At 41.3% G+C, this 25,520-nt stretch overlaps 1 protein-coding gene across 1 annotated transcript in view; it reads left to right on the forward strand.

The window, feature by feature from the left end:
* The window catches only part of LOC136879227 (sodium- and chloride-dependent GABA transporter 1), a 222,470-nt gene that overhangs the window by 150,068 nt on the left and 46,882 nt on the right, over window positions 1–25,520 (forward strand). The window contains exon 3 of the mRNA XM_067153030.2: window positions 14,796–14,930. Within this exon, the coding sequence (XP_067009131.2) occupies window positions 14,796–14,930 (135 nt within the window). The remainder of the gene's footprint in view (window positions 1–14,795; window positions 14,931–25,520) is intronic.

Here is a 25,520-nt window from a genome sequence, read left to right on the forward strand (position 1 = left end):
AGGTCTTTTGATTTAACGCCCGTAGGTGACCTGCGCGTCGTGATGAGGATGATGACGGCACATACACCCAGTCCCCGTGCCAGGGGAATTAACCAATTATGGTTAAAATTCTAGACTCTGCCGGGAATCGATCGCGGGACCCCTGTGACCAAAGGCCAGCATGCTTACCACTTAGCCATAGAGCCGGACCTGGTTAGAGGTAAGAGGTAAGAAAAGGTCACCATTCCTTGATCTTGACGGGTTAAATAAATAAATAAATAAATAAATAAATAAATAAATAAATAAATAAATAAATAAATAAATAAATAAATAAATAAATAAATCTTTTTTTCTCTCTTTTCTTAATCCGTTTAGCCTCCAGGGTTGGTTTTCCCCTCGGACTCAGCGAGGTATCCCACCTCTACCAGCTCAAGGGCAGTGTCCTGGAGCGTGAGACTTTGGGTTAGGGGATACAACTGGGAGGAGGACCAGTACCTTGCCCAGGCAGCCTCACCTGCTATGCTGAACAGGGGCCTTGTTGGGGGATGGGTAGATTGGAAGGGATAGACAAGGAAGAGGAAAGGAAGCGGCCGTGGACTTAAGTCAGGTATCGTCCCGGCATTTACCCGGAGGAGAAGTGGGAAACCAGGGAAAACCACTTCGAAGATGGCTGAGGACGGAATCGAACCCCTTCTTCTCAGTTGACCTCCCGAGGCTGAGTGGATCCCGCTCCAGCCCTCGTACCACTTTTCAAACTTCGTGACAGAGCCGGGAATCGAAGCCGGGCCTCCGGGGATGTTAGCTAATCACACTAACCTCTACATCACAGAGGCGGGCATAATAAATAAATAAATAAATAAATAAATAAATAAATAAATAAATAAATAAATAAATAAATAAATAAATAAATAAATGCAGAATTCTACTCTGAAGTGAAGAATAGGATCTACCACAAGAGAAAAAGAGGAGGAAATCTTCCTTCCTCCAGGATAATGCGAGATCTTTCACTTTCAGAAAAGCCATCAGAAAACTAAAATGAGATCGCATGTCCCATCCAGCTTACAGTGCAGATATGGCACCAAGTGCAATTTATTTTACTCGTCTGGGAGATTAATACGTAAAATCGAACGAATGTGGTTCGAGGGTGTATGTGGTGTACAAATCAAAATACTTTTGAGAAAAGGGAATAGAACAAATTTCCAGAACGCTGGAAAGAATTGAAAGAAGCCAACGAAGTCTACAATGATAGCTGATATGTAATAATGCAAGTAAGCATGTAAGAATATATTTTCTATAAAAACCAGTCTGTTCCAGTTATATTTAAGGGCACGTGTCTCTGAAGACCATAGTAAAATAGTCGAAAATCACTATACTTGCCATCATAATTTGGCCAGATACACTTGTTCTAGGTGGACAAAAATTATGTGCAATGAATGAACATTGTAGATTGTTGTTATATTATTAGTTATTGGTTAAAGTTCATTGTTAATTTTTTATGGGAATTTATTTCTTGCGATGTCTTTTAAGTTTTTTCAAAATCACCCCCAAGCTGTCGGAAGGGTAAACTCATAAACTACTCGTGTGATATGTATGATATTTTTACATGTACTACCCACAGTATATAGCTACAAAGTAGACTACAATCGTGATATTTGGTTAAGTGGTTCTTTTGTGGGAAAAGTTCTAAAATTGTTATTAATATTTTCATAAATTTTGTTGAAAATTTTATGGACTATGCTTCATAAATAAATAGCTATGTTCATGATTGCAGTCTACTTTTCAGATAATTGTACACTAAAACCGTGTGCCAAATTTCAGTAGTCTATCATTAACGGTCACTGAGATAGTAAAATAAATATTCTAAAAAATACAATTTTTTAGGAGAGCCATTCAAAGTAAAAGTTTAAGTTTGTGACCAACCGTTTAGTTTCGATGCATTCCAGCTCCATATTCCTCATGATTGAGGGCAATCTCATCATCCTGCTGTCTTTTCCTATTTCTTCTCTTGGTACTGGCTTCTTTCGAGCTTTCGAATACAGCCCTCTCAGAATCAATTACCCTCCGACGATCAATTGCAGCTAATGCTGAGGCCATATTTTCCCTGGAGACATTCCTAAAGACTCCAGTGCCTTACATCTGGATGCAGCACCTGCATTGAAGCAGATTACTGCATCCAATACACCCATTTTTAGAGTAGGAATACGTACAAATATGCATTTTGGCACACGTTCCCAACTGCAATGATGGAAACTCTCATTCTGGTTCTGTGTTCGTCCATGCAAACATTTTTCGAAGAGATTTTTGGCACTAAGATCTATATTAATAGGTTTTATGGCATTAGTAACAGCATAAGGTAATGAATGTTTGTGAGAATAATCTTTACCCTCAGCCTTTTCTCTCTGGCACCCACACCAGTAGTTTGTACCTGGAGGACATAACACGTGTTGTGGGTGGTCATCAGTTAATGCTTTGTGAAATAAACTAACCCATACAGTTTTTCTCATAGCTTCCAAATTACCCTGGTTTCTCGTTATAGCTAAGCCATAGTACAGTTGTAATAAGCCCAGAAGGAGGTTTTCTGTGGTTTACCATTTTCATACCAGGCAAATGCTGGATGTTTACAAATAGAGAATGTCTTGCACGCTATACGCTACTAGCTTCTGTTTACAACCTAACACGTTGCAGCTGATAGGTCTAAGAACAATCAGTTCTTACGCACGGCAGCCAATCGATAAAGTACCACTTTCCGATATCTTTACTGGTGGAAAAGTTATGACACTTTCAAATATTTAACATTTAAAGGGGCTTGGCTAGTTAGTGCAGACATTCCTAAAAACAACATTTAGGACAAAATATGTTTGCTAACATATGTAAACTATATGTAGTCTGAAAGAGAGAACTCCAAAGAATAATAATACACGAAAATCAAATATTCAATTTTTTGAAAGTAATTCACGTACGCATGCCCTTAAACCATCTTGAAACATTGCCACACAACTTTACGGATGTAAAGTCTCCAGGGAAGACGAGGCTGCTACTGCTGCTGCTGCTGCCACCGAGTGTCCAGTGACCACATATGCTGTACGCCGTAATTCAGAACAGCTACTGTATACCAGATCGTGGCAGATCCCCTGGAGACACATAACTCGTATCTGATCGTGTACTCAATATGCTGTAATCCCCACGAGGACTGGACCACGGATATATTGATTCTGAATATGAAACCAACAATTTACTCTGCAATTTATTAAACCAGTTACATGAACTTTTATAAGTATATAAATCACTAAAAAGAAAATTACATGAAACTGAGCATTTCTTGGAGGAGACCTCAATGGTGCACATGTTAGTTGTTGTACTTCTCTTTCTAAGGCAGTGGGTTTGATCCTAACTGACGTTAAGGGCATATGGAGGTGTTTAAATGCAACACTTCTATGTCACTGGCTAAATTCCCACACTCGGATGACTATTATTAAAATATGAAATAAATGAAGACGGTTTCTGCCCAGTCAAATGGTCTAGGGAGAGTCACGTGGTAGGCGGACCGGCTTTCAGCCGTATTGCAAGCCCATTACCTCTCAAGTCATACATCTCCTCATTAAACCTTATGATTCGATAATGTAGTTCAAATTTACAGTGCATATGGTACAACTCCCAGGATAAGTGACACAGATTGGCTTAATCGACCTCGTTAGGCGGCCAAACCATTGTTCTGTGAATTTCACCGGAATGGTTCAAAACAGAAATATACATGCCACTATATACTGTGCTAATTGAATGCATTACGTCGTGAACCAGAAATCTCACTTACTGCCTCCTTGATCTCCTATTAAACACCGCTCCGTTACTAACATTAACCGAATGTAAATCACTCAATACGATGTTTCGCTGTGCTTTCCGAGTCTGATGAACAAATACGATTTCTTTACTGCGAATTACAGAGTGTGCTTTATGAAGCACCAATGTTGTCATTGCAAACGTCGTTTAGATATATCAGTCTGCATATTGGTCTTGAGTAACGAAAAGAGGTCTGCAGTATTCTGTTTTCAGCTGGGGTGTAATGTGTTCGTGACCCATTTGTGTACATATCTCACTAATCCAAAAAGGAGCCGGATATTATTATTATTATTATTATTATTATTATTATTATTATTATTATTATTATTATTATTATTATTATTATTATTATTATTATTATTATTATTATTATTATTATTACCGGTCTAGAAAGCCAAGAATAACGGCCGAGGGGATTCTTCGTGCTGACCACGCGACACCTCGTAATCTTCAGGCCTTCGGGCTGAGCAGCAGTCGCTTGGTAGCCCTTCAGGGGCCGTAGTGCCATGGGGTTTGGTTTATTATTATTATTATTATTATTATTATTATTATTAATATTTGAAAGAGACACCAAACTCCAGACGTGTATAGGGTAACATGGAATCACTAGGTTTGATACAAGAGTGATATCGTGTAATGCGAAACTTCGTCATCACAGAACAGTTGTTTTGCTGGAAGCAATATATACCTCAGAAACTACACCTCTAAAATTGATGAAATTGGAAAGCAAGAACGAAAAATCCGCAGAAAAATATATGGTCCCACACATGAAAATGGCCAATGGATTAAAAGAAAAACACAGACCTGTACACAGCAAGAGATAAGTTTACTAATGCCGTACATTATTATTATTATTATTATTATTATTATTATTATTATTATTATTATTATTATTATTATTATTATTATTATTATTATTATTATTATTATTCAATCCATCACTACTGATCTGCATTTAGGGCAGTCGCCTAGGTGTCAGATTCCCTATCTGTGATTTCCCTAGCGTTTTCTATGATCGCAAAGAAATTGAAATTTATTGAACATCTCCCTTGGTAAGTTATTCCAATCCCTAACTCCCCTTTCTATAAACGAATATTTGCCCCAATTTGTCCCCTTGAATTCTAACTGTATCTTCATACTGTAGTCTTTCCTACTTTTAAAGACACCACTCAAACTTATTCGTCTACTGATGTCATTCCACGCCATTTCTCCACTGACAGCACGGAACATATCACTTAGTCGAGCAGCTCGTCTCCTTTCTCCCAAGTCTTCCCAGCCCAAACTTTGCAACATTTTTGTAACGCTATGCTTTTGTCGTAAATCACCCAGCAAAAACCGAGCTGCTTTTCTTTGGATTTTTCCAGTTCTTGAATCAAGTAATACTGGTGAGGGTCCCATTACACACTGGAACCATAATCTGGTTGGGGTCTTACCAGAGACTTATATACCCTCTCCTTTACATCTTTACTGCAACCCCTAAATACCCTCATAACCATGTGCAGAGATTATTATTATTATTATTATTATTATTATTATTATTATTATTATTATTATTAGAAAGAGTCATTCATTCTGATAGCAAATCACAGATTCGTGAAAGCTAAAAAGACTACTGGAGAACAGTGGACAGAAGAACGGAAGCGGAGGAGGAGGAGGAGGAGGAGAAGCCTTGAGACCAAACTAACAAGATCAAACACGCACTTTAAATTTTATATAAGGAAGAAATAATAATAATAATAATAATAATAATAATAATAATTGTTACCGAGGTTTGGTGGATTAGCTGAGGTGAAAGAAGGTGCGGGGGTGAACAGGTCTCAAAATACGAAATTAAAGTTAAGATAAAATTTAACAAGGTTATATTTTCTTTTTAAGATTAGGAAATAACAAATAGAACAGGTACTCAGTAGCCGAAACACAAATCGATAATATACAATTACAGAGTTACAGAATTTGGGCTCCGAGAGCCAGATACACAATTCTTGAGCTATAAGCCCAACCTTACGATATACAGAATTCAACAAAGGGGCAGAAGACCCCAATCATGCCCAGGAGCACTTGCTCCCAATTACACAATAAAGCCTCCTCGAGGCGCGCAGAAAACAAAATTTTAGGAAGAGCAACCCGCTCTTAAGTTCAAGCCTATCAAAGGCCACACCAAACTCCACTTTCAAGTTGTCCTCCAAGGACATGAAAACAGGGGTAAAAATACCCAACCTACTGAGGCCTATTAAGTAAAGAAACAGGTCAATTACATGGCCTCTAAAATACCAACTTGAGAGGAGGCGTTCTTGCACTCCTAATACACTTTATATAAAACCTACTTGGCACTAGGCCGTTGCTGCAAGGGCTAATCCCATACTAAAGAGGTGACTTATAGAAAGAGACAATTTACATTACGTTAAGGAAGAAACGGTAGTGAAAATAAGCTCACCTCAATGCAATATGAGTGGGAGCTCGAGAGGGTTAAGCACTCTCTATCCCAATATGTAGTTTAAAAGATAGAATGATACTAAGTGTCTTTACATTTTAGGGGAAAGTTACATGGTAGAAAGGCTTCGGACCTGCCCCGAGAGTTAAACTGCTGAGCTAGCAAGAAAAGAAGTTATTAAACGGCCATTACCTGGTGGTTGAACTGCTGCCCGACGAAAGAGGCGCTTCCCGCCCCCTGCTACGTACTTTACACACTGATAGATGTTACTGAAGTGGCGCGGAGACCCGAAAATCAGCAGTTTATATACCATCGTGGAAAGTTCGAGGCGTTTCAGGAATGAGAACACCCTCCCACAAGAATTTTATTGGCTAACAACGAAAACCCCTACACTATTTGAAGAAGAAACCCATTATTGGTGGAAAATTAATTACAGAAATTACTCATTGGTCGAATTCAAAGCTGGCGGAAAGAAAGGGTTAATATTGCCAACTTAAACAATAACTGAAAGAAATTTAACAAAGAACAAACTTATGAATTCCAAATTTCTCCAAAAAACACAGTTCTTTCACTTCGCACTAGGGTGCATAATTGTAGTTCTTCAGTAGTGCCATCTGGAAGAGAATGTCCACACTTCTTACTACAGGCAAAACAAAAATACATCGAAAACGACCCAGTTCAGAAACTTCAAAATTTACAAGTAGTGACATCTTCTGAGAAACTTGAAAATTAACACAGTAGATAAAGTTCAGACTTCCTCCAGTAGAGGAGTTTCAACTGGCGCAAAGTTTGAATTAGCGGCGTGGAGGTGTACCACCCGGTACAATAATAATAATAATAATAATAATAATAATAATAATAATAATAATGACACCGCGGACAGAAACCTTTATAGGAAAAAAATTAATGGATGGAAAGTGCAACCAGAGAACGAAGTGAAAAAGAAGACTGGAGCAAAGTGGACAGAAGAACGAAAAAGGATCCACGGAGAAAGGATGAGAGCTGTTTGGCAACTCAGAAAACAGATCCGTTAGAGCTTTGCGTGATCCATTGGGTCCATACGCACATAATAATAATAATAATAATAATAATAATAATAATAATAATAATAATAATAATAATAATAATAATAATAATAATAATAATAATAATAATAATTGTATGTTTCAACATTTTTACTATGGCTATCGATTTTAAGAGAAGGTGGAGTGTATGAGTTCTGTGCTACAAACGGGGATCTTTAACGTGCCAGTAAATCTATTGATGTACATCTCCATTGCAACAAAATCCAGAAGAGTCAATGCCGTAGTCTTCCTCATCACAGCGACGCATGTAAAATCTGGACCCCGGAAGAAAACTAATCGGCACAAGATAGATTTCTTTGAATTATGATGCAGGTGATCAAGAGATGTTGAACAGGAAAGTTGACAGGAGTATGTAAAAGCAATGACAGATTCAGCTGGGGAACCTCGCATTCATAACACAAAGTGTGAGCTCCTGGGAAGGTCTCGTGTGAGCGCTGTTACTGTGATGCAACCTGTTATCAGATATCATTGGCTATAATTATGTTGGCCCAACAACAATCACGAGGCAGTTGATAGGCTCAAGGAGCTGTAATAGAGAGAGCCAAGAATCGCGCACATCCTGCCGTCTGCACTCTTCAAGAAGATTCGCTGAGATGGAATTGCCTGGAGGCACTCGACAGTGCGACTGATTTGGAGTAGATTTGTGGTTCGATTTGCTAACGTTCATCCGTATAATGTTCAGCGATATAAAATTAAAAGAAGTTTACAGAAAACTATGCATCATATTTCAATTAGAAGAGGCGTAATGATCGGCCATGTCTCCAATCTCAGTATGTCTAATCTATATCTCATTTCGAGCCACTGTAGAACTACTACTACCGAGCTCGATAGCTGCAGTCGCTTAAGTGCGGCCAGTATCCAGTATTCGGCAGATAGTAAATTCGAACCCCACTGTCGGCAGCCCTGAAAATGGTTTTCCGTGGTTTCCCATTTTCACACCAGGCAAATGCTGGGGCTGTACCTTAATTAAGGCCAAGGCCGCTTCCTTCCCACTCCTAGCCCTTTCCTGTCCCATCGTCGCTATAAGACCTATCTGTGTCGGTGCGACGTAAAGCAACTAGCAAAAACGAACTACTACTACTACTACTAAACGTTTTCATTCCTCCCCTGAAGGGGGAGGCGGGCCTCTTAGACGATGACGCCATCTCTCAGGCCGGGAGATTTGTTGCGATGAAGGAGATGTGCGGAGAAGGTGAGGGGGTGGGCGGCCGTGGCCTATACTACAAACTGTCCCGGCATTCGCCTTAGTGCAGGAGAATGGAAAACCACGGAAAACCATTCTCAGGACAGCCGACGGTTGGGGCCAGCCGTGAGGTCCAGCCCTGTCCCGTCTCCCGAATGCAGAAGCGTAGAGCCACGGTAGAGCCGTGGCCACATCTCCTCTGCTCGGTTGGCCGGTCAGAGTACAGAGCTGTTGGACCACGGACCATCCGTGGCCACTTAAGGGACGAAACCCTAGTGCCGAAACCCACTCTGCATCTACCGACCAAGAGTAGAAACCTTTACTTTCCACTTATCAAAAGACGTTCATATACTGAACAGAGGTGGTTTTTACATTTTTCGTATTAGTAGATCGAACCCGAGGGAAATATACCCAAACAATCACATTTAAGAGAAGGTAGAAAGTGTTACTGGTGACGTTTATATGTGACAGAACTATTAGTCTCCTTGTCAGGTTAAATGAAGAAGAAGAAGAAGAAGAAGAAGAAGAAAGACAAGTAAATACGGCCTCACAAAGAATGAATACACGGGCTGTAAAAAAAGGAGTGGCAATACTGATAAAACGCAATATTTAATTAAATAACAAGTTCAACTGAATTACCTTCCTTCAGTGCAACCACCCGCAAATGTCGAGAAGCCATTGGGGACCGTTAGCAAGGCGTTCTCTGTTGATGACGGAACACCTTACTGCGCGGAGTATAGATGCCACGTCAGGAAATCGGTGGCCTCGGAAACAGGTCTGGTGAGTACGGAGTATCCAAGACCTCCCAAGGCCACCGTTGCAATAAGAGCTTGACATTGTTTGCGACATGACAATATTCATTGCAAAACGATAGAGCGATCGTCTCGCAACAAACGCGGACGATTGCGCCGCATAACTGGACGCAGATAACGCTCCAGAAATCGGCAAGGATAGTCACTGTTGACGAGTTGTCCCTCAGGCACAGTATGCGTAAGAATAATACCCCCGTAGTCTTAGGCCACACCCGACTAGGTTCCTCTCGACATTTCTGTAGACTTAACGAACCTGGGTGACGCCATTCATTTGAATGACTCTTTAATTGAGGCTCGTATGTTCGTATCCACGTCTAATCATTGGCCACAATACGATGCAGAAATGCGTCTCTTTCGTTGCGGTATCTTTCCAGGAGGAGAATACCAATGCTATTTCTGTACGTCGGTGAGTTGATGTGGAACACGACGGGACGCAATGTTCCTCATGTTAAGACATTTCTCCAGTATTTGCCTCACCGTTTGATGACTGAGACCAACCTCTACGGATAATTCTCGGACAGTCCATCGATGGTCTACGGAAACGAAATCACTCACGATGTCAATTCGATCTCGAGGAATGGACGGCCACCCTGTGCGGTGAAAATCCGCAGTCTTATTCCCACCTACACGAAACGCCTTGACGCATCGTGCAACCGTCCTATACGGTAATGCATTCCCGCTACAGACTTCACGTAGTCCTTAATAATATAATGATGCATTTTCGCCACGAGTAACCTCGATTTCAATCCATGAATTTTGATCACCTTTTGAAAATATGCTTTAGAGCGGTGAAATCGACGCTCTTCACTTCAACGCCACTCAGCAACAACACTCCCAACTGGATGCCCGTCAAATGCGCACTGCACATCGACAACAGAGCCACCTCCCCGTTCCCATATCCTATTTGCGCATGTCCGATCTCCTGTGAGAGTCTGGACTACGTTGCCACTTTACTTACAGGGAAGGACCTGGAAATGCTACAGAATGGAAAACTCGCTTAGTCACACAAGAATGCTTGGAAGGCAACAAGTGATGATCTGAGTAGGTCAGAAAGCCGGGATCCCTCAGTCACCACACTGGTATCACGATTTGCGAGCATCTAGAGGGAGGGTACGATCACCGATATATCCTTTCATAATAGTTGTATGTAGTAACTATATAAACCAAACCAGTCCCCAATCCCCAACAGCCCCTAAGGGCCATGGCCTACCAAGCGACCGCTGCTCAGCCCGAAGGCCTGCAGATCTCGAGGTGTCGTGTGGTCAGCACGACGAATCCTCTCGGTTGTTATTCTTGGCTTTCTAAACTACCGTCGGATAACTCCTCAATTGTAATCGAGTCGGCTGAGTGGACCTCAAACCAGCCCTCAAATTCAGGTAAAAATCCGTGACCTGCCCAGGTATCAACCCCTGGAATCTCCGGGTAAGAGGCAGGCACGCTACACCTACACCGTGGAGCCGGCTAGTTATATACTTAACTTTAAATCCATCACAGAGAACTGCGAATATGATGTAAAACTGAGCTAGTAAAATTTATTTGAGAGAATTTGGAAGATTTTTAAAATGCTCAGTATCTAGCTTATCGAACATAGTAGGTTATATTTTTATAGACAGGACACTACTACAATAGCCAACGGCCGTAGCCGTGTTGAAACACCGGATCCCGTGACATCTCCGAAGTTAAGCAACATTGGGCGTGGTCAGGAGTTGGATGGGTTGCCACGCGCTGTTGGTGGGGGGGTAAGGGAATGGAGGAGCGGAAAGGAACTGGCCACCCTACCGCACGTAAACTCCGGCTCAGGAACACCTCTGCGGAGGTTCGGACCTGCCTTCGGGCAGAACAACCCTTACCTTACCTTACTACTACAATATACACTGACTGACAGAGCAAATGCAACACCAAGGAGGAGTGGTTCGAAAGGGATGAAAGTTGGGGAAAAAACAGAGTCGGCACGGAAGAATAATTGATGTTTATTTCAAACCGATATGCAGGTTACACAATGCGCACGGCATCGACTCAGTAGGATGTAGGACCACCGCGAGCGGCGATGCACGCAGAAACACGTCGAGGTACAGAGTCAATAAGAGTGCGTATGGTGTCCTGAGGGATGGTTCTCCATTCTCTGTCAACCATTTGCCACAGTTGGTCGTCCGTACGAGGCTGGGGCAGAGTTTGCAAACGGCGTCCAATGAGATCCCACACGTGTTCGATTGGTGAGAGATCCGGAGAGTACGCTGGCCACGGAAGCATCTGTACACCTCGTAGAGCCTGTTGGGAGATGCGAGCAGTGTGTGGGCGGGCATTATCCTGCTGAAACAGAGCATTGGGCAGCCCCTGAAGGTACGGGACACCGGTCGCAGCACATGCTGCACGCAGCGGTGGGCATTTAACGTGCCTTGAATACGCACTAGAGGTGACGTGGAATCATACGCAATAGCGCCCCAAACCATGATGCCGCGTTGTCTAGCGGTAGGGCGCTCCACAGTTACTGCCGGATTTGACCTTTCTCCACGCCGACGCCACACTCGTCTGCGGTGACTATCACTGACAGAACAGAAGCGTGACTCATCGGAGAACACGACGTTCCGCCATTCCCTCATCCAAGTCGCTCTAGCCCGGCACCATGCCAGGCGTGCACGTCTATGCTGTGGAGTCAATGGTAGTCTTCTGAGCGGACGCCGGGAGTGCACGCCTCCTTCAACCAATCGACGGGAAATTGTTCTGGTCGATATTGGAACAGCCAGGGTGTCTTGCACATGCTGAAGAATGGCGGTTGACGTGGCGTGCGGGGCTGCCACCGCTTGGCGGCGGATGCGCCGATCCTCGCGTGCTGACGTCACTCGGGCTGCGCCTGGACCCCTCGCACGTGCCACATGTCCCTGCGCCAACCATCTTCGCCACAGGCGCTGCACCGTGGACACATCCCTATGGGTATCGGCTGCGATTTGACGAAGCGACCAACCTGCCCTTCTCAGCCCGATCACCATACCCCTCGTAAAGTCGTCTGTCTGCTGGAAATGCCTCCGTTGACGGCGGCCTGGCATTCTTAGCTATACACGTGTCCTGTGGCACACGACAACACGTTCTACAATGACTGTCGGCTGAGAAATCATGGTACGAAGTGGGCCATTCGCCAACGCCGTGTCCCATTTATCGTTCGCTACGTGCGCAGCACAGCGGCGCATTTCACATCATGAGCATCCCTCAGTGACGTCAGTCTACCCTGCAATTGGCATAACGTTCTGACCACTCCTTCTTGGTGTTGCATTTGCTCTGTCAGTCAGTGTATGAATGTTTCCGTTTATGACCCTTTTCACATTTTTATGCAGTTTTCCAAAGAAATTTATAGTAGCAGTTGAAGAATGGTCCACTTTCAAAATGTGTTATTCGAAATAACAAAGTCAGAAGAATTGTATGTTCGGGACCCTTAAAGTGAATACGCTACCTGAACTGTTAGTCCTATTAAAATAGGGCCTATCAAATGAACTTAACATTCGATTTTCTACAGAAATCTCCAGATACATTTTCTTCCTAAGACTAGCAGTTTTCCAGGCAAAGTAACTTTCTGTCATTTGGTATAAACTTTATTAGATTTAAACTAAAATGACGGGTAAACTGTCGAGTGTATAAAAAAGGAGCTGATATGCAGCATTTAGAATTAAAATTCCTACAGAAATGTCCATATGCAATTTCTTCGTAACTCTAAAATTTTGCCAGATAATTTCGCTTTTACGCATTTTGAACATACGGCTAGTAGAGCTCGCACGCTGAACGTGGTACAACTGAGTGAATGATTGTGAAAATCGTTATAGATGTCCAGTAGTGGAAGTCCAACAATCGCTATGTTCTATAATATAATAATGTTATTGGCTTTTCGTCCCACTAACGACTTTTACGGTTTCAGAGACGCCAAGGTGCCGGAACTTAGTCCCGCAGGAGTTCTTTTACGTGCCAGTAAATCTACCGACACGAGGCTGGCGTATTTGAGCATCTTCAAATACCTGCTGACTGAACCAGGATTGAATCTCCCAAGCTGGGATGAGAAGGCTAGCGCCTCAAATGTCCGTGTCACTCAGCCCGGCTCGTTATATTCTTTCAATCTTTGAGAGAATAACGTGGTAGGTGGGACAGGGAGCAAAGAGAAAAACTTGGAGCAAGCTAAAGGAGATGAATATTTCCTCTATGTTCGAATTTTCCATCAGAGCCGAAGCAGAAGACCACAGATTTATCGTGCATCCCTTAGGTGATGCATATATTGCGTCAGACACTAGCAGCATCAGTTGAAAGATGGCACGGAAACATGGTAAAACGCGAAAGTGCGTTGAGTGATCCAATTCCTGCGTTTGAAGGGCACCTTGTAAGCGGAAATTTATCGGCAAGTTGTGTTGTGTTGCTGCACGATAACGACAGACCACACGCAGCCTAGCACGCTTCAACTGTTACGGCGTTTCCTGTGGGAGGTACTAAACTATCCTCCCTACTTCCCCGACATGGCCCACAGTGATTTCTGTCTTTCAGACCATTGAGGAAATACCTGGGGAGCAAGCGATCCAACGACAACACGGTCATTCAGGAATCACCTGGGTGGTAAGCGATTCAACAACGATACGGCCCTTCAGGAAGCACCTGCGTGATAAGCGGTTCAGCGACGATACGGCCGTTCACGAAGCACCTAGGTGAAAAGGGATTCAACGAAAATGTGGCCGGTCAAGAAACACATGGGTGATAAGGGATTCAATGAGAATACGGCTGTTCAGCATGCCGTCATGACGTGGCTTCAGGGACTGAACACAGATTTCTTCATCGATACCTTGGTATACCGTTGGAACAAGTGCTTGGACAAGAATTGAGATTTTGTTGAATAGTAGTGTCTACCAGTGCGCTACTACTGTGTATACTTACACCTGCCTGTAAAATAAAATTTATCCGTGCGAGTTCTTGTTACATTATTTCTTGAAGCTAGCTTGTATTTCGAAAGAACAAGCTGCTTTCAAGCTAGCCTATTACTGATTTGCTTTGTGGTTTAGAGTCTGCTTTGGTTTTGACACCTTTCTACCCGTTTAAGTGGAGTGTGTTTGTTAAACAGCAGTTTTACATACAATTATTACAATTTGGTTTATGTTCTCTCAAATGCCGGTATATGAAAATCATTCCCATTGACTTCCGAAACTACTCGCTGTGATGAATCAACAACAAATATATATATATTTGAGTTATCATTGTTCCAAACTTTTGATTTTATTTGGTAGCTCTTAGAATGAATAGTGTTTATGATTTACTCTACAGATATTCTGTCATTCGAGTTTGATATTAAATTGTTTAAAATCGTAATACCATAGTGTTATATGAGAACCAGTTTCACAATCAAGTAACGCAAGACGCTACTTGAGATACCAGATACTTGTGTTTTTGAAAACTAGTGTTGAGGAGTATAATAATAATACAACATATTATTTTTTTTCTTTCAGGAGCCTTTCTGGTGACGTACGGCATTGCCATGATATTCTGTGGAATTCCTATTTTCTTCCAAGAAGTTGCCATCGGGCAGTACCTTGGAGCCGGAGGGATGACACTGGTCGGACAACTTTGTCCAATCCTCCAAGGTGAGTTGAATTTAAGTCTTCGCTTAACCAGTAAATAGTCCTGCGATATCTTCAAGGACCTTGTCAAACTGCCGTGAGGTCTGATGAATCTGATGGTTAACTCGGACAGGATCTGAGATTGCACCGTTATCTTTGGAATTTATGATAGGGGTGGTGATAGTCCATTTATGGCAAATAAACAGAATATCGACACTTCTTCACTTTAATTGAAACAAAAAGAAGAATAGACCAAACCATCGAAGAATGAAGTTTTCAGATGAAGGAATTAAAGGGTCAAATATGGACAAATATGTAGGAAGTGAACTATGGAATTCAGATAAGAAAGATGAGGGAGAAGCCTACGGCGGTAAAGTGGGAGCAATCTTAGAATCAGTAGGGATCCCCATAGTTGCTAAATTATTCTCACAAGGCCTTAGCTTCTAGAAGATGAAGGGCATTTAAAGTATTTTATAGTTATGTTCCTTACTGTTGACCCACTGGCGCAGGATCCGTTTTGAGGGTCGATAAACGTCATTTTGCACGATCTTGTGCTTAGTTTGGCTTCAGACCGACGGCCGTAAAAGTCTGAGTTTATTGTATCTTTCCAGCCCTTCTTTGGTCGTCCTTTGAGACGTTGGCATTTGACGTCAAAATGGGGGATGCATTTGGTAACTGTACCAGACGCTGCCCACAATTGGCGCAGTACCCATTTGGTGCCTATGTGTGTCGTTCCTGGTGTAGTTGACAAGGGAGATTGCCATCACCCAGCAGAGAATTCTCATTTTTATGACCTGTAGCTAGAATCAGTGTTTTTGTCACTTGGTCAGTATAAGTATACATATTCGACTCGAAGCGAAGTGGCATTCTTTTGCCACTAAGGATACTTACGACCTCCTTCCACCTGATCCAAGTTGTATTTATCCTTGTTCACACGTTATTACCGATACAATCATCGCTCTGGAGATGAGATTCAAGGTGCCTCAAGTTTTTAGTCTTAACGAGTTTCCCTCCAGCAAGTTCGATGGTAACATCTCTTGGATTTTTCTCTAGATATTCCGTCTTCTTAACAGATATTTGCACTTCTGTACACACAAATTAATAGTAAACATTTTAATTTTACTTATAATTTTTTATCTGAAAATAATGTTGCTTTGAATATAAAAACTTAATGAACACATATTTATCTGCACTGAGTATATCGTTGTTAGGTTTAAATAGAAACTACGGCGATGATTAATGTGCATTCAGCATATCTTACAGATCCTTAATTTTCATTTTCGTGATTGTTAGATTATCTGGATACAGAGGAACCAAGAACAAAATTGACAATTTCTCACCGGTCAGGCCTAGCATATTTCTTGATAATATAGTTGGATAATATTAGAATGCAATTAGTGTACTGCGGAGTTTTCTGGCGTATACTCCACTTACTTTACTTTACCGTTTCTTGCATTTTTTTCCGTCAATCTGCGTGCAGCACTTGGCGATAACTTAACGCTATAATCACCAATCTCGTCTGATTACTTTTCCATTTTGTATGATAAATTCAATATACTTAAATAATTCACAGCTGGAAACATCGGAGTATCCTCTCGACTTGAGTGATCATGAACGACGGTTTTTATTTGTAACACTGCTACCGTAGTTCACGCGGAAAGCGAATGTAACGGAGGGTTTTACTCCAAGTTTAAAATGCGCATTTCGTTTCAGGATTTTGGAACACTTAAGCCTTCTGTTGCAATATGTTCAAACTAAGCACAAATTCGGATCAAATACATTATCATATTTGTTTCGTAAATAACTTCGTTTTTACAAAACAATGTAACATTTACGTTTATTTATGCATATGTTTCCATTCTTAAACGAGAAGATAATGTTGATTTTGACTGATCTTTTTTGTTTTGTTTAAGTTGTGTTTATATGAAATTATCGTCACTATAATACTACAGCGAAAGGAATCATGCGCACTTATGACCAGGTCCTCGTAGGAATACAGAATAAATTCTCCAGTTTTGTAGGCCTTGTTCGAACTAGGCTTATAGTTAACTGCTGACCCTCGGAAAGAGAGGACACTTGAAAATGCCGGACACAGATTCAGGTGAAATGTTAGGAGCTAGAAACTCCAATCCGCCACAACCTACAAGACTAGAAAATGTCTTCTGTATTCATCGAGAAGCCAGTCCTAAGCAGCTATGCTACATCCATATGTTTGGAAATTCGTAAGGAATAACCCTCTACTTCCAATAATAATAATAATAATAATAATAATAATAATAATAATAATAATAATAATAATAATAATAATAATAATAATAATAATAATAATAATTAAAAGAAGAAGAATCATAGCCCTTTTCTCAGTTTATTGGTATCCGCACTTAATGTGTATTTAACCCAGTTTTACGGTTACATGCCCTACTAGTGGGGGGAGGGGGATGTATTCACTACTGCATATGTTTGAGGTGGTTGGTAGGGTGGTGTACTGTATATATATATATAAAGAGAAGTGTATTAGGATGGACATAAACATGCAATCCTTGAGCCGGAATAATTAAATATGCGTAGTTAAAATCTCCGCCCTGACCAGGAATCGAACTTGGGACATCTGTTGACCATTCTGCCAAGAAGCCGGATACTACTACTACTACTACTACTACTACTACTACTACTAATAATAATAATAATAATAATAATAATAATAATAATAATATTGTTTATGTTCCACTAACTACTTTTACGGGTTTCCGAGACGCCGAGGACCGGAATTTTGATGTGCCTGTAATTCTCCTGACGCGAGGCTGACAAATTTGAGATCTGTCAAATACCAGCGGGATAAGCCAGAATCTCCCCAACAGAATCAAGTACTATACAACACCATTCTCGAGTTTCACAACGGGTGTTCGGTTCAGAAGGTCCTGAGTAAAATTCCTGACGTGGTCGGGGATTTTAACTGCGCCTGGTTAATTCTTCTGACTTGGGGTTCGGATATTTATGATTCTTCCAACACATCCCTCCTCATATCCACAAAACACTCCACACTAACAACCACCAAAGAAACACGCAATTGTGAATACATCCGTCTACACAGCGTTGCTGTCAGGAATGGTATCTGCAGTAGAACAGGGCAAGCATGTACTACACAACTTTCACCTGCGATCCATCAGGGTGTGGGAAAATCAGTGGAAGAAGAAGAAGAATGATAATAATAATAATAATAATAAGAAGAAGAAGTATCGGGTGCGCCGTCAAAACCAGATACTACTGAAAATTCCGGATTGCACTTGGGGCTTCTATACAGTATATTATTCAGATGATAACACAATACCGTAACTACAATTTGCCCTACTATGTGCTGAACGAGTTCCCGAAAGTTGAAAGAGAGGAGATTCATAAATCATCAATAGAATCCCTCTCCGGCCAGCAGAAGAGTGAAGTGAACCTGCTCTACTTCTCGTTAGGAGAAATCGTCTTCTCATCCCAGCAAGCAGATCAATTAGAATGAGACATTATATTGTTGCTTGTGCATGCCACTTGGGAACCGCCAGCAAGTTTGACCAGTGAGTCACTGCTAATGCCTGCTGCGTTATGCAACCCGTTAACCGGATTTGTTGAAATAGTGGCATCCACATGTAACTCACGGCGCTCTTTAAACGCTGAATCTTTTGTTACGCGTTATTCAAGAAACACGACGAGAGCAACCTTTCAATAATGAAATATAACGTTGTTGGGTATGCTATTTTTTTAATAACGGACTCAAATAATATGTTGTGCTACTGGAAAGTTTAAAAGCTTCCGTGAAAAATATAGCTAATTTACATATTTTCTTTGTATTGTAATAACAACAATACTACTACTAATAATAATATTGGTTTTACATCCCACTAACTACATTTTATAGTCTTCGGAGATGTATTATTATTATTATTATTATTATTATTATTATTATTATTATTATTATTATTATTATTATTATTATTATTATTATTATTATTATTATTATTATCAGCATCCTCTTACATTCTACTACCATTACGATTTTCGAGACTCTGAGGTGCTGGAATTTTGCCCCGCAGGCATTGTTTTAAGCGCTATTTGTGTACTTTAAATACCATCGAACTGAGCAGGGATCAAACTTGCGAACTTGTATTCAGCGTTCAACCGTTCGGGAACATATCCATAAAAGTAACGGTCCTCTACTGTTCATCAGACACTAAACGCAAAGAAATTGGTGGCATAAAAGTAACATGATTATGAGGCAGATGCCCTCCGTACATATGGCGACGACGACGATGATGATAATAATAATAATAATAAATTATTATTTAAATTATAATTGCCGGACTGAATGGCTCAGGCAGTTGAGGCGCTGGCCTTCTGAACCCAACTTGCAGGTTCGATCCTGGATCAGTCCGGTGATATTTGAAGGTGCTCAAATACGTCAGCCTCGAGTAGGTAGATTTACAGGCAAGTAAAAGAACTGTGGGACAACCTTCCGGCACCTCGGCGTCTCCAAAAACTTCAGAAGTAGTTAGTGGGACGTAAAAACATTATTATTATTATTATTATTATTATTATTATTATTATTATTATTATTATTATTATTATTAATAGATACATTCATTGTTTATTATTCAAGATGACAGTCTTCGGTTTCTATACAATTGTAAGAGCTAGAGTTAGCAGAATTAAACCACGGTGCATGCGCGTACATGCCAGTCCCTTTGGGAAGAGGTATCGTGACTGCCTCGTACCCGGAGGTTCCGGATTCGATTTCCAGTCAGTCCGGGAAATTCATTTAGGACTGAGGGCTGGAGCAGGGTTCACTCAGACTCGTGAGACCAACCGTTATGCTGTCTAATGGGAGAAACAGCGGACCCGGTCAAGAAAGTCAAGCGATAGACTGAGGCTGTCATCACACTGCCCATCTGGCACTCCTGTATCTGCAGACCATCGAGCTCGGCAGCAGTCATCTTGGCAGGCTGAGCCCCTAACGTGCTCTTCTGTCACGGGTTTGTTTGTTTGCTTAGTTTTCCAAAATTGGCCCTAAAATGAACGTGGGTGGGATTGTTGAGTCTTAATTGTGATTGCCCCATCTCACTTCTATAGGTATTTTTGTAGCGAATATACTTAAACACTAGACGACGGTGCAGATAGCTCTGCCATATAAGAAATGGAGAATACAGTATAATTCTATACAATCAATTAATTATCAATTATACATTCTCAGGAATTATTGTGTATAACCTCCACTTACATTTGGAAGCTTGATACTTTCAAATTCATTATTGATTTTTTCGGTCATTTTACATAATTTCAAAAATTGGTTCGTTTATTTATTAATGGTTTATCGATCATGTGAAAGAGAAATCCAGGCTCAATGAATATTGGGTCTGAAATTTAATGAGTACATAGAACACACAAATATTATAAGCGCTTAATCTTTGAAGAACTAACAATAACATTTGGGACAAGCAAGGGTGTTTTTAAAGTTAATCATCTTAATTATTCCATTTACAAACTTCTTCAAATATTTACGAGAAGCTAAGTTTTATGTGGGGTCATGTGAGGCAAATGTACTCGGTCATGGACGGTAAAAATAAAAAATGTAAATTTGAGTCCTCGTACCGAAGAGGAGCACACCCGCAATGGAGGGGAACTGCGTGTAACTTTTTATCACATTCCAACCAATCTATTTCTGATAGTATCAGGAACCAAACCGGGCCCTTCGAGGACGGCAGCTAACAGTGCTAACCGTTACACTAGGGAGGTGCGCAGACATTGAGGATAAAAGAAGTGGAGGGAGACTGAGGCGACGATGGTTAGAATCAGTGTTTAATCATTTAGTGATACGAGGATCTTGACGAGCTAGTCATGATTAGAGGATTGGGGAGGAGGTTAATTAAATCAAAGAGGCTTGCAGACTGAACACTGAAAGGCATAACAGTTTATAATGAAGATGTATGTAATATAGACGTGGCAAGCTATCATGTCAGTTTGAATTTTTCATTTATCTTAGGCCTACACTTACTGCACATTTGGCAGAACTGAGGTTTTATTGTATGTACACGCATGCACAGAATTGATGCCCCGACGTTAACAATCAACACTGCCCCACCGTAATACTGAACAGGAGGGGAGAGAGTGAAAGGGTGTTGTTGAAGGCCACTGCAGTAACGAAAAGGTGGGGAAGGGAATGAACGGTTAGTGGTGGATATATAACAGTAGATACACTGTGCCCATTTCAATCACAACAAAGTCTTTACCGGGCTGTCTACCTGCAGCAATACGGTAGGCTAGGATGTGGAAAGACACCATGCTTTGTTTATGTCGGGACACCATTTAGGGGTATGCGTGTACATATCTAATACCCTTGACGACCTGAAATGGAAGAGCTTTTGCACACTCTCGAAGAGACGCAAAATTAGCTATCCCTCCGGCACATTGTTAACATATGTACGGGTCATTTGTCGACATCGGGATATAGACTGTCATTTTTGGCATCAAGAGACGGTGGTTATTCATACTATCCAGTAAACATGATTATACACGAAACGTTTAATTTGTATTACTATTCTGCCTCGTTTCCCATACCCTGATGGGATTGCGGGTGCGAACTGTATCGCACATTTGCATGGACCCTATTATATGACCAGATGTCCTTCCTGACATCATCCCTATGTGGAGGGACTGGCGGTGGTGGTGTTTATTTTTTAAGAGAAACTAGGCAATCATCCCCTATATAACTAATTCGAGGTAAAAAAATGGAAGGGATCCGACGCTTCGAAAAATGAAGCTATCGGCCAAAGGCAAGGGCCACGAATGGTGTGGAAATGAAAGACTCCCTAGGCCTAGAATGCTCCATTACTGTCGGGGTCGTAAAGAACAAGAGTTGACCAAGGGAGGTCTGATAGAATAGATGAAATTGAGGAGCCTGGCACAAGTAAGTGGAAGCAATGCCAGAACTCAGATAAGGGCCCCGTGGTCTCCAACCCACGCTCCCAAGTTCAGGGCCCCTGAGGCCGCTTTTAGTCACCTCTTACGACAGGCAGGGGATACCGTGGGTGTTATTCTATCGCCCCGCCCACAGGGGGAAATTTGGAGGGATATACTCACTATTAGGTGCATCTCTTGTTATTGGTAATGAGGTGTGTTGTGTGTATGAAGAGGAGTGTATCGGGACAAGCACAAACACCTAGTCCCTGAGTCAGAGGAATTTACGAGTCGTGGTTAAAACCCCCAATCCTGCCGGAAATTGAACTCGGGGCCATCTGAACCGAAAGCCTCGATGCTGACAATTCAGCCAAGGAACTGGACATTAACAAATATAAATATGACATATTCATACAAATTTATCGTATTAACCAATTCTACTGTAATTATGAATAGTATGAGGCCATTATATACATATCGGATGAGCTACTGTGCGTCAATAACCGTCTTGATAATCTCAATAAACAATGAGACTTTTGGTAAGTTAATAACTGTAATTTATAATGTTAGTGCTCTGCAATATACATTTTTTTAAAATAAAGAATAGGGGTCTCTTATAAAAAATATTAAAAAGAACTCCTGATTTTATTATTTATCGTTTGGCTTTTAGTGCCGGGAGTGTCCGAGGACATGTTCGGCTCGCCTGGTGCAGGTCTTTCTATTTGACCCCCATAGGCGACCTGCGCGTCTGAATGTGGGATGATGATGATATTGAGGTAGGAAAAGGGTGAAACCCAGTGTCGGCACGTAGCCTACTCCTGTCGAATAACTCCAAGGGCTATGCTCAAAGCTTTACGTCTCCATCCGACGGACGAATCACTATAAAGAGCGTCATATGCCCTCACTCCATATGTGCACTGCGGAGAGGTTTGGAATTTTGGCACTCAATTTAGTGATTGGAAATTGTATACCACCACCTCTCTTACCCTGCCAGCCAACATTCTGATGGTGAATTTTTTTCGATCAACGGGACTCGAACCGTCTAACCATGGTGTCAAACCATACAGATTTCATTGCCTTAGCGATCATGGCCACCAGGTGAATGAGATTGTCACTGTCCTATCAAAGCAAACGCGGTTCAAATACCGTCTAATGCATGCTGGATTTTCAAAATAAAAAATCTGTGTTGTGGTTTGTATTCGTATAAAACTACAGGTTTCGTGACCATGACCATGCAGTCAACAGTGATATAAAATTTAAAAGCATGCTTTCCAGACTCCCCCTTATTGTCATCCTTACTTGCTCAGATAAAACGCATGAAAAGAAAGAAAACAGTTCTAGAGTTCCTGTACACTGGAGAGTCCAAAGCTATTTTGGGAGAGTTATTTAAAAAATTATCATTATATTCTTAGAGAAGTGAACGCTCTATATCACTATTAGTTAGTGTAATGACCATTTATTCCGAGTAGCTGTCTCCATGTTGGTGTAACATCAGGGATTCTGAATTCTAAACAGTAATACAGGAAATGCTCAAAATGTCAACCATTCGCTTGAATGAACTCGCAGTCTCATTGGTTGTAGGATAAGTTCTAACATTCCAGGCATCGATGGTAATCATGTTCCACACGCTGACGAAGTACTGCAGTGAGTGTAATGGCATGTCTGATTCCAAACATAATCCTAAATATGAACTCTCTTTCCATTCTAGCTAATATCTGAAACAGACTTGGGCTAATGTTCATAGAGATTGTTGTGTTATTTTGGGGTGTACTACCCTTCGCCCAATTACTTCCCACATGTTTGGAAACAACCTACCTATATATAATCAGGTGGCCCTCCAGCCCCGTGCTTTCTACGTATAAGTACCCCGCATGCACTGATGATGAATGGAATGCCTAATCGATGGTTTACAAAGGAGCGCTGCAACTATCTATATTTCTTCTTTTTTTAATTCTTTTTACATGTTGCTTTACGTCGCACCAACACAGACAGGTCTTATGGTGACGATGGGACAGGAAATGGCTAGGAGTGGGAAGGAAGCGTCCGTGGCCTTAATTAAGGCACATTCCCAGCATTCGCCTGGTGTCAAAATTGGAAACCATGGAAAACCATCTTCAGGACTGCCGACAGTGGGGTTCGAACCCACTAATTATTTCCCGAATACTGGATACTGGTCGCACTTAAGCGACTGCAGCTATCGATCTCGGTTTGCTATATTTCGGATGTGAAACAAATAAGCAGTAATTTTACTACACACGTTCTGTGTATAATTACACTAAAAAATGCAGAAAATAAAGTTGAATAACGAATTACTTTGTAGTCAAACAGACATTCCACCCTACGAAAGAGTTGCTTGTATGTGTCTTGAAGGATCCATTTACTCTCAATTGCAACTTTGTTCGGCGAAATATGTATATAGAAGGCAGACGGCTATTTGGAAACTCTTACGCAAAACGTCTACGAGCTTCGGCTGCATTCCGACTCGATTCTCGATAGATTCAAATTATGTGCATGTATTCATCTTTGATGAACACACCATCATTGTCGATATGTTGACAACAACTGCAGCGCTGCTGTACCAAGCACCAGCCTACTACTCTACTTTAGGAAGTGAGCGGTCGTCCTGTTGTTGTTTCTTCGTATTCTGACTTAACCTGTCTGCAGGCAGTAGTACCCATGTGAAAATCATCAGTACATTCTGGACACTTATAAGTAGAAGTTGCTAGGTGTGTATCAAAATGCAAGGGTAGGAAATGATGACTAAGAGTAATCTCCTTTAGTAAGTATCCTACTAGTGTTAAAAATGACGACTGAGGTATAATTGAAAAGTGAAAATATTCTGTCACCTCAGGAAATGGACTGTATCGGTATTCCATGGAATTGTGAATATGTATGGCTTCTGTCTAATGTAGATAATATTTCAGTTGCCTGTTTGAAAAGGATGTAGTGTGGGTGATACCTGATTTGTGTTTTATCAAGATCAGTCGAGGTACGCTCAACCCCAGTCACGGGGTCATGGCCGTGTAAAGAGCATCCTGAAGATCTTCGTCATAGTTACTTGACTGGAGTACATTCGTGTTACTGACTTTAAATTTACTTCCGGTAGAGACTAAATTAGTTGGTCACCAAAATTTCTACAACGAAAACGACCAGTTCCGTACTTAGTTTGGCCCCTTTGCTATAGAACATCAATTCGTTTTGCTAGTTGCTTTACATCGCACCGACACAGACAGGGCTTATGGCGACGATGGGATAGGAAAGGGCTAGGAGTGGGAAGGAAGCGGCCGTGGACTTAATTAAGGTACAGCCCCAGCATTTTCCTGGTGTGAAAATGGGAAACCACGGAAAACCATCTTCAGGTCTGCCGACAGTGGGTTTCGAGCCCACTATCTTCCGGATGCAAGCTCACAGCTGCGCGCCCTTAATCGCACGACCAACTCGCCCGGTAAATTAATATTCAGCGGGGTGGGTCTTCTTATTATTATTCTTATTCGAAATGGCGATCTCGTTGTTTTGAAGATGATGAATGATACGCATAACACACGAAGATATTGAAAACGCACAACTTGTGAATGGATGAACATTAATACCAGCACACTTGAAGTTTTAATAAAGTATTAATGTTGTTATATTTTGTAAGTCCCACTGACTATTTTAAGGCTTTCAGAGACGCCAAGGTGC

The sequence above is a fragment of the Anabrus simplex genome, chromosome 8 (assembly GCF_040414725.1).
Source record: "Anabrus simplex isolate iqAnaSimp1 chromosome 8, ASM4041472v1, whole genome shotgun sequence".
Lineage (NCBI taxonomy): Eukaryota > Metazoa > Arthropoda > Insecta > Orthoptera > Tettigoniidae > Anabrus > Anabrus simplex.